Source organism: Helianthus annuus, chromosome 9, assembly GCF_002127325.2.
Source record: "Helianthus annuus cultivar XRQ/B chromosome 9, HanXRQr2.0-SUNRISE, whole genome shotgun sequence".
Lineage (NCBI taxonomy): Eukaryota > Viridiplantae > Streptophyta > Magnoliopsida > Asterales > Asteraceae > Helianthus > Helianthus annuus.
Window position 1 is genome coordinate 172,764,554 of NC_035441.2, and position 11,319 is coordinate 172,775,872.

An 11,319-nucleotide genomic window follows, 5' to 3' on the forward strand; every position below is an offset into this window, starting at 1 on the left:
CCTATTTATTTTTTGTTTGTTCCTTGGTTGTCTGTTTCGAGTTGGAGCTCTCTCTGGAAGCAGTCTCTCTATCCTTAGCGATAGGGGTAAGGTTTGCTTATATCCACCCTCCCAGACCCTACAAATTGTTTTTTGCTATTTGTGGGATTTACTGGGTATGGTTGTTGTTGTTATTGTTTATTAAAATCGTTCTTTTTAAAGTTGTTTGTCTTTTAAAGTTTTTTTTAAACGAACGAGTGGTTTAAAAAAAAACTTTAAAAGACAAACAACTTTAAAAAGAACCATTTTAATGAACAAGCGGTTTAAAAATGAAAAATTTTAAAAACAATAAATAGTTTAAACAAAATGTAAAATAACAAATTATTTTGTAAAACGACTTTTATAAAAATAAACGGTTAATGAAAATACATATTTATTTGTATATTTAAAACGTATTTTGTTAAATAACAATCGTGAAAATAACGAAATAATAAACAAAAACTTGAATAATTGAATTAATAATCTCTTAATTATTAAAAGAACTTTTTAATTATTAAAAACAGTCTCTAAAGTATATAATGACCTAATAACCCTTACAATTAATTGCAAAAAAGTAACAAAGTTAGTGTCAGGGGCGAAAATCGTTATGAAATGCAACCTCAGGGTGGGTGGGTCTGATATGTTAAATAATTCCTTTTTGGGCTGAAATGGTTAAACTGGCTAAACCACAGGGGCCAAAACTGTAATTTACTCTATAAATTAATATAATGTAAATAATTTATTTATTTTATTAAACTAAAGTAGTTAAAGGTAGACCTATTTAAAAAATGTTTATAAGGGGTAAACAAAGACATTAATCAATGTTTATTAGTTCTATACTTTTATTTTCGTGTTCAACTCTCAACTCAAATACGGTATTCACTATGTTTACGTGACATTTATAAGAACCATCATCGCAATCGCCACATCCATCATATATCGAGTATATCCGTTAGTTTTTTAAAGATATAATTTTTTTATTAGATTCATTCAACTCGTGTAATACACTGAGTTTTTAAAAATATAACTCTTTTTATTATGTGGTATATAAAATTAGATTCATTCAATCCGTATAATACACAGGGTTTATAAAAATATAACAAGATATAACTTTTTATTGATTGGTATATAAAATTACATGTGTTCAACCCATACAATACATGAGGTTCTTAAAAATGTAATTTTTTTCATTATTTAATGTATAAAATTAAATTTACTCAACCCATACAATATACGTGGTTCTTAAAGATATAACTTTGTATTATTTAATATATAAAATTACATTTGTTCAACCCATGTAATAAACGAGATTTTTAAAGATATATTATTTTATTATTTGGTATATTAAATTACATTTATTCAACCCGTGTGATAAACAAGGTTTTTAAATACATATTTTTTATTATTTGGTATGTAAAATTACATTTACTCAACCGCTATATTCAAATCCTTGAAATATCATTAATGAACGTGTATATCGAAGTTTTGCACTTTTTTTTTTCTGAAAAGTGAACTTCAATTCATAAACAGAAGCTACCTCAAGATACAGGTAGGGGCGGATCTAGTGTATAACAAGGGGTAATGCCCGCTACCCTTTGACGCTCCGGCGGTAGTGTAAATTTTGGAAAAATTTGACTTTTTTCTATTTCGTTACCGCTTATTTATAAAACGTTACCGCTTAGCGCGAATCCTAAATTCGCCAGCCGACAACCAGCAACAACTACGACATTTATAGAATTAAACTTCGATCGAAGTTTGCACTGACTTAGTAAAAGTTTAGTAAGCCTTTTTTAAAGGCTTGCAAAAGTTTTATAGGTAAAGGTTGTTGGTACGTAGACAACCTTTATATTTTATAGCCATGACATGAACAAAGCTGTGGGTCAGCGAGTATTTAAGGGTGAGTAAAAGTTGTTGTTGGTCTTATGATCTTTCCTTATGTTTTCACGAACATTGTATTCTATTTTCCCAGTGACCTTACAAGATTGATATCAACCTTTTTGCACATATGTTCAAATCTAATATAAAATTTGATAAATAAATTATAAATGATTTATTACTGCTATAACTACCTGTCGTACGTGCCAGAAGGAAAAAATGTCACATTTTCAGTTAAAGTTCAGTTAAAAGGATGTAACTAACTTTTATGAACAATTACATTATTCATAAGAAATGTCATATCCGTTTGAAGCATTATCATACATTATGTTTGGGTTTGAATAAGATACAATTAAACAAAATATACAACCTTCAAATTTTATATTTGGCTCTTACATAACTGCTTATTGTCATATACTTTGTTGGTTTCCTATATATCAGCCAAACGTTGATTTCGCGCAACCCAGACACTAGAGGGTTGAAATACTAGGAGGGTCGTCCCTAAGAAACACAAAAAATTTAGGGCCTAGCGAGTAGAAAAATAAACACCTTAAATATAAACATTAATGGGTTTAGTTGGGTTAAATAAGAGTTTTAAAACATTGTCTGGATCATCTTCTAAAGCAGGGAGTCTTTCATGCTTCAAAATCTTAATGAAGGTATGGATAGTAAGGTAGATAATATTTTTTTGGAAAGAGAATATATTATATCTATTTTAAATAACGTACTAAATAATAAACGCATACATTGCTTGAGATTACTGCTTTAAGATTTATTCTATAGAAGTTCTAGCCATGTGCTAGAAAAAGTCTTACAGATATCATCAATTCAGATAATAATAATATTTTAAAGGTCTACTTATTCACACACCCTAGTCCCTGTTTACACACCCTCGTATAGGTCTATACGAGGCATATAAGAGCAGTTAAACCAGAACTGATATGAGTCCGACACTGAATTTGATGTAACCCTATACGCCTCGTATAGGCCTATACGAGGCGTATACGAGACAAAGGGTGTCTAAATAGGCAGATAAGGTGTGTGGATAGTTTTAGCCTATTTTAAATGTACTCATGAGCTAAAAGGCAAAGTTCATTTTTCTTGTGTATGGCGACACCAGGCATAGCATCCAGGTCTATATCATCTTTTTGCATTCCATGCTGCAAACCCCAATCAAACAAGTAAAGAAGATTAGCAAGTAAAAGTTCCACCATGAGAACTCCCATTAACATTCCTGGACAGATTCTCCGACCAGCCCCAAAAGGAATAAGCTCGAAATCATTACCCTTAAAGTCGATATCACTACCTAAAAATCGCTCTGGGTAGAAGTCCTCTGGGCGATCCCAATATTTAGGATCTCTTCCAATAGCAAATGCATTCACATAAACTATGGTTTTCTGCTTAATTTTGTAGCCATGTAAAATAGTATCTTTCATCGTTTCTCGGGGCACTAGGAGAGGAGCTGAAGGGTATAGCCTCATGGTCTCGTTTATCACTGCCTTCAGATAAGTGAGTTTAGGAAGATCATCTTCATCTATCATGCACTTCTTTCCAATCACATTTCTCACTTCTTCTTGTGCTTTTTTCATTACGTTAGGGTTCTTCATTAACAATGTCAATGACCAAACCACTGTTGCCGCGCTAGCATCAGTCCCCGCGGCAAGTACATTCTAAATATGAAAAATGGAAAAAATTAGGCACTGAAAAAAAGGAATATAAAAAAGCGCTAAAGGAGTGTATGTTTAGATTCTATGAAGTAGACTACAAGTTATTTATTCTTAATGCAAAGGAATATACGTGCTTGTTGTAATTTAATGAGATTACCCTGAAACTTGCTTGATCATGTCGTACAGTGAAGGAGAAGTAAAAGGCTTTTCTTACACAATATCACTTTTTGGAACTTTTTTATGTTGTGTGTATTATATTAACGGATAGATTATAGTCCATGTATTACATATAATAAAATATTTATATGAATTTATTAAAATCTCTATATGAAAATAAGGAAAGCGAATGAACAGTGAAAGAAACCAACCACACCTGCCTGGCACAAGGTCATGGGGCCATGTGGACGTTGATACTAGAGCCACCAAACCTTTGCCACTCCCACATGTTAACTTTTCAAGATCAGGGTCATCCACGTGTATGGGTTTGGGTACACCCCTGTGTCATCACATCATTCTGTTCTTCCCTTGCTTTTAGACTTTTTTTTTAGGTTTCTCAAGAGAAAGAAAGAGGATAAGAAGAGTGTGAAAAAGGGATAGAGAAAGATATGGGTGGTGACCAGACGGTTACCACCGTCGCACCACCACCCGGACGGTTACCACCGTCAGCACCACCACCCGCGTCTCCCGGTGTCTCTGCATTATCTCACCCCATTCTTCCCTTTTAAAAACTTTTTTGGGCTTCTCAAGGGAGGAGACAGAGAGGGACAAAGGAGATAGAGCAGAGGCGATGACCGGACGGTCCCCATCGTCGCACGGTCACGACCGTCGCACCACCCCCACGGTGACGATCTCAGTTGTTACACCACCGCAACATCATTGCTGCTATTTTTACCCCTTTTTTAGCGCTGGGGTGACCGGAGAGTCACCACCATCACCACCGTCACGATTTGAGAACATTTTTGTTCAGTGATGATGGGTTTAGTCTCATTTGAGAACATTTATAAGTTTTCAGACCTCTGTGGCTTCGGTGGTCCTATGTGATGGCTTTTGTCTCTCTTTCTCGCTTTGAACTTTTAGTGATGGTGAGTTTACTCTCATCTGGGAACATTTTTGGTTCCGAGATCGCTGATTTATGTAATTTTAGTTAAACGGGTTTCCATTAAAATGGTTCCCGCCGTGATGTCTTGACGGTGATGGCTATTATTTAGTTGCCTGAGACCCTATTGTTGTCGTTGTCGGTCGCCGTTCTCGGTAGCGGCTTTTGCACAGCCGATTTGGTGTTCGTGTTTATCTTTAATAGACAAAGTAAATAAATATTGTTTTGATGTTTTTTGCACATCTCTGGTCATTTGAGAGCATTAAAGGGGTGATTTCCTCATGTATTGGTCGATGATGGTTGGGCTTTAGTTTCTTGAGACCCTAACTCCATTGTGATGATTTTTGGTCTTTGATTGGCGGTTGTGTATGGGTTTACTCATAGGTACTGGGCTATGATGAGTTTATAAGACCGACAAACTGTTGGATGCGGATTCGTTCTGTGACGACAATGATGATATTTTTAGATTTGATTGCATGATAGCGGTTTGCAACTTGGTATGACAACTCTGGTTGCAACCTTAGCGCCATTGAGCGGGCTGTTCTTGAAAACGATGAGGAAGTGTGCTCTAGACCCTTTCCGCTTTTCAACGTTGATGATAATCTTAGGATATGAGTCGATTGATATTGGTGATTTCGTTTTTGGTTTGCTTCTTTTTTTGGGATTGATGAAATGACTGTGTTAGTGGTGGTGGAGTTGGAACTGTTTGATGATGATTGTGTTGATGGTGGTCGAATATTTGGTCCTGATTGGTGGTGTGATTATGGTTTTGGTTGTCATGTTAGTGGTTGTCGTTTTGGTTGTGATGTTGGTGGTTGTGGTGATGACGATGGTAGTGAAAAAACAGAGACTTACTTATGTTTGTGGTGAATAGTAAAGATTGTGATTGTGATTAAACTTATCTTAATATATATACATTTGTATGTCAATTTGTTTTGGATTTGAAGCGTTGATCGACTATGATGGTGGCATGCTACTTGGCATGCCAACTCGGTTTGCATATCCGTAGCAGCACTGGGGCAATGATGATGCACATGAATGTGCGGTTGCTACTTTTTTGGCAAGGCAACTGTGATGGCAACGTGAAGTCATTTATGTCTTTACATGGCAACCGGTATGCAACCATTCTGAGCTACCAATTCTGAGCCCTAACTATCAACGTTATTGAAGATTTTGTGGTAAAACTCTTATTATGTCTTCACCAGCTTGGCCAAGTTTAGATTTATAAACTTAAGAATTTGAAATATTGTTTTGAAAGAGTTAATGCTTAAATTGTGAATGGCTGAATGAAATTGACTTTTGTTCTTAATTGTGTATATTATTGAACCATTATGTGCCGTATGAATTGGCAGCTGTAATTTAGTAAAGACTTGTAGTTTTCCTTTTGTTTCAAAAAATTAGCAATCTCAATAGTATTCTTGAGAACAAGTGCCTTAAGTTTGTTTCGTATTATAGGTGGTCCACATTAAGTATATGTATTCAACTATTGTACAACAATTTACAATAATACCTACAAGTCTTCCGTTCAATATTTATGTGATTTAGCGATCATTTATGTAATACAACTTTTTGCGAACCGGGAACCACAGGCGCAGCGCGCCGGATTGATACCCCTAGTTTTATGAAAATATGTTTTGGCAAGGCTTAATTCAAAAACATCATTTTCATAAATTGTAAATTATAAATTATAAATTAAAGATACATTTGAAGTAAAGATGGATTTTGTAGGAAGGTTTTGGAGATCTTGATGTAACAAAAAATATTGGTCATTTTTAAAAAAAAAATATCTAAAATAAGAGCGAGTATTAAGATAAAAATTTTAGTATACATAATGTTGTTATTCTGTGATATCAAGTCGAGTTAAAAAAAGTATTATATGACAAATATATGATGAACATTTTTGTAATTACCAATAACTATTGAAGAAACCAATTTGTTGTATGTTTTAGTTCTCATACCACTAAGTTCCATGTATACGTTTTACATGACAAATCAATTTGCTCTATGTTTCTAACTAGTTTTTGCCCCGCCCGCGTTGCGGGGCAATAAAACAAATATTTCTCTCTCATAACATGTATGTCTGTACAGAGGGTAAAATCGGAATTATATTTTGAACAGGAGGCGAAATCATGATTTTAAACTGAGAGCAAAGTCATAATTTTGAGCTAAGGGGGAAAACATAATTTTATTTTGAACTGTGGGAAAAACGTAATTTTGAGCTGAGGGAAGAATCGTAATTTTGAGCTAGAGGAAAAAACAACATTTTATTTTTAACTGGGGGCAAAAACGTAATTTTAAACGGAGGGCGAAACCGTAATTTTAGACTGGGAACAAAATTAAAAAAGAGTTTTTGAACCGAGGGCAAAAGCGTATTTTGAGGTAGGGCAAAATTATAATTTTATTTTGAGCTAGAGGCAAAAACGTAATTTTAAACGAAGGACGAAAGCGTATTTTTAAACTAGGAATAAAATTAAATAAAAAATGAGTTGGTCCAATAGTGAAGTGACAGGCAGCTAATAATTTTGAGCTAGGGGGAAAATATAATTTTATTTTGAACTGGAGGCAAAAACCTAATTTTGAGCTGAGGGCAGAATCGTAATTTTGAGCAGGAGGGAAAAACAACATTTTATTTTGAACTGGGGGCAAAAATGTAATTTTAAACGGAGGGCGAAACCGTATTTTTAAACTGGGAACAAAATTAAAAATCAGTTTTTGAATCGAGGGCAAAAGCGTAATTTTGAGCTAAGGGCAAAATTATAATTTTATTTTGAGCTGGGGGCGAAAACGTAATTTTAGCTAGGGGCAAAATTATAATTTAATTTTTTAGCTGGGGACAAAACCGTAATTTTTAAACGAAGAATAAAAGCGTAATTTTAAATTTGAAATAAAATTAAATTAAAAGTTGGTTGGTCCAATAGGAAAGTTTTTGAGCTAAGGGCAAAATTATAATTTTATTTTGAGTTGGGGGAGAAAACGTAATTTTAGCTAGGGGCAAAATTATAATTTAATTTTTTAGCTGGGGACAATTACGTAATTTTAAACGAAGGATAAAAGCGTAATTTTAAATTGGAAATAAAATTAAATTAAAAGTCGGTTGGTCCAATAGGAAAGTTTTTGAGCTAAGGGCAAAATTAAATTTTTTTTTTTAGCTGGGGGCGAAAACGTAATTTTAGCTAGGGGCAAAATTATAATTTAATTTTTTAGCTGGGGAGAAAACCGTAATTTTAAACGAAGGATCAAAGAATAATTTTATATTAAAAATAAAATTAAATTAAAAGTTGGTTGGTCCAATAGGAAAGTGTCAGGCAAGCTGCCTGGCACTATTCCTTTTTAGCTTGTAAATGTATAGTAGGATAATAAAAAAAAGCCCCTCAAAAGAAGGGCATGGGGATACTTTTACACGTGGAACTTGTCTGGTTCTCATTTTCTTAGACCAGGCGTTGTGGTCTCCTGCCCCTGCCAAACCATCCTCAATAGCGCATTATAGCGCCCCTCTTCCCATTTCCAGGGCGTAATAGATGGCTTCGTCATGGGTTTGGTGAGTGTTAAGGGCTGCACATGTGGGGGCCACTTTTCAAGAGCCAATCATATTTTTTCTTCATTTTTTCTTTATTAATAGGTAAGGTTTTTATCCCACTGCCTGATAGTTAGATATAAAACCCTTGTCTACGTGGCATATACGTGACCCTAATGTGGTTCAATAAAAACTCTAGAGGCTTTATACTACATCACCCAACCTTACTATATTAATACTATTGACTTTACATTTTTGTTATATATCTATTTAATACCTAACAATAACTTTCTTTAACACAACACTCCTTTGGCTAGTATATAAAAAACAAATCACAAACAATTAATGTCTGGTTGGTTTTCGTGATTTGCAAATATTGTAGACTTGATCCTAGTGGTTTAATAATTACAGAGTTGGTCCCGATAGTTATATTTTTTACACTCGTATAGTCCTTATTACTAACCCATGTTAGATTTTTCAGTTAAGTGTGTATAAAATGACATAATTATCCCTAAAAATAAAATAAAATAACAAAAATAACAAAAAAATATAAAGATGGAGAGAGAGAGAGATGATGAAGAAGATGAAGGGTGGGCTCATTTCTTTTTGGTTTTTTTTTATTTTTTAACTGTTAAGGGGCAATCTAGTAATTTCACACATATTTAAATATCAAGTGTGTATTTATTAAATCAATGGGACCAACTCTGCAATATTTACAAACCACAAGAACCAACCTAGCATTTAGCTCAAGATGATCACAAACAATTAATATTGTACCCTTAAACAAATCGCAAACAGTTAATATTTTACCCTTAAACAAATCACTTAAGATGATATTATCAACGATAATAAGTCTGGAGACAAAAGAGCAAAAACTATTGTTTAGAGGGAAAAAAAAAAAAAAGAGAAAATTGAGAAAGTACACATATATACAACGAGAAATTGTTGCTATTGCAAGATCCAGATGTACTGAACTTATAATTAAGATAATACAAGTTCAATTTTTACTTTTACCCTCTTGTTTGTTAAAGGGTAAAATATTAATTGTTTGTGATTTATTTTTTTAATATAACTATCCAACTAGGAGAGTGTTGTATGAAAGAAACCTATTTTTAGGTATTAAATAAATATATAATGTAAATGTAAAGTCAAGAGTATTAATATACTAAGAGAATGAGAACTAGACAAATTCAACGTGTAACATGTAAAAAATATCCCCATGCCCTTCTTTTGAGGGTTTTTTTTTATTATTTATATACATGAAATATTTCAACAGAAACATATAGGGCAAATTGATTTGTCATGTAAAACGCATATATGGACCAAACATATAGAGCAAATTGATTTCTTCAATAGTTATGGTTAATTACCAAAATACTCATTACATGGTTAACATGTGACATGGAGTTAACAATAAATTAGATGGAATTAGTCATGTACACTGGAATTGTAATAAATTGAAACGTTGTTGCGTAATTTGTAAGACTTTTCAAATTTATAAAATATAGCAATTTGCTATTAACTATAGGACCAAAACAACAATTTACTCTATATTATACTATACTGGTGTTAGAAATTAATGTTCCTATATAATTCATGATGACTACTTATTAAATATTACCTCTATCATTTCAATCTATTTTTATTTATTAATACTTAACTTAATGCTTCGAAAATAGAAATCACATGAAGGGATATATTCATATTCAGCCAATAGATAAAGCAGATATGGATTACCATGAGCATGGCTTTTATGTGCTTGTGAGTGAGGCCGAAGAGTTTGTCTTTCATAAGTCGTAGTAGAATGTCAACAACATCATCCTCATCCTCATGCGACCTAATGTTTCGGCCATTGAGGTGTTCGTCGATGAGTTGTTGGTAAAACAAATCAAATTCTTGGAAGCATTTCTCTAGACGATCCGTCTTACCGATAAACCTATCAACCAAATTGACGAAAGGTAGACCAGGCCATATATCCGAAACATAGTTATCCACTATAGTCTCCTGTAGTTCATCAAGTAGTCCAAGAACCTTCTTTCTTTCATTTTCATCTTGGAACCTCTTGCCAAAACCAACTCTCATCATGATAGTACTCGTCACACTCTTGGTGATTTCGCTCAAGTTTACATGCTTAGACGAAAGTGTTAGCCCATGTATCTTACTCATGGCATGTGAGACTTCATCTTCACGAATATACCTAGTAGACTGTATCCTTTTAGGGCTTAATAGATGAGTCACAAAAATCTTCCTCATATCTCTCCACGTCTCATCGTAGGGGGAAAAGGCTACATCTAGCCCACCGTAAGAAAACTTTTGGTTGCCGACCAATCTCGGCCTACTGCAAAAGATAATATCTTGGGTCTTCATGACTTCTTTCGCTAGACTTGGTGACGAAACAACGATAGTTGGGACAAAACCAAAGCGAAGAGATATGATTGGGCCATAGGATTTTGAGAGTTGCCATAGGGAAGTATGTAGGCTTGATGGATTGATCTGGTGCAAGTTTCCAATGAAGGGTAGTCCAATTGGACCTGGTGGATTGAATCTTGATTTGTGTTTGATGATTTTGGGAAGAAGGTACATGAGAGATAAAGAAAAAAGAAGAAACATGAAAAGTAGTTCCATAGTTGAGATATGAACTTGCACTAGGAGTTTGTGTTATATATAGACTAACTAAACCAAAAATATGAATCAAGTGTACGTACGACGTGGTCCATACATTTTAATTGAAGCAATGAAGCCGTATTGCTTTTTTCTTTTCCTGTACTTGTTACGTTTCTTGCCGGTCCCTTCAAAATCAAGAATCATGAATAGAAATTAAAACGTTTTTTTTTTCTAAAAAAAATTGTGCTGGATTTTACTCGATTGAAGCGTTAGAACTTAGAACAAACTCTTGGAGGAGGCCATTAGATGGAAAATATAACTTTATTATGGATAACTTCTCTCTTGCAACACTCCTATACTAGATTAATTTTAGTCACGTACTATTGAAAATATGTTAGCAGAATTTGACATTGGCATGCATGAAATTCGCAATAATTAATAAAGGGGTTTCACATAAAAGAGTATGAAATCAGCATGAAAACCAAACGTAATCCGACTTATAATATATAACGAGTCAGAAATAAGTGAACTAATCCTAACAATTT

At 33.7% G+C, this 11,319-nt stretch overlaps 1 protein-coding gene across 1 annotated transcript; it reads right to left on the reverse strand.

Annotated features, from left to right (window-relative positions):
- Positions 1-2,644: 2,644 nt before the first annotated feature.
- LOC110879623 (cytochrome P450 71A1) lies at positions 2,645-10,821 on the reverse strand. Its single transcript, XM_022128124.2, has 2 exons — positions 9,908-10,821; positions 2,645-3,563 (listed from the first exon to the last, which is right to left on the reverse strand). Exons 1-2 carry the CDS (start codon positions 10,793-10,795, stop codon positions 2,955-2,957), a joined length of 1,497 nt encoding a protein of 498 aa, XP_021983816.1. The 5' UTR covers positions 10,796-10,821; the 3' UTR covers positions 2,645-2,954.
- Positions 10,822-11,319: the final 498 nt, after the last annotated feature.

Excerpts from the sequence above, each read along its gene's own strand:
- LOC110879623 (XM_022128124.2), bottom strand. The coding sequence starts at position 10,795 with ATGGAACTACTTTTCATGTTTCTTCTTTTTTCTTTATCTCTCATGTAC. Across the intron at positions 3,564-9,907 it reads ACATAAAAGCCATGCTCATG|AATGTACTTGCCGCGGGGAC; the intron begins GTAATCCATATC and ends TTTCATATTTAG.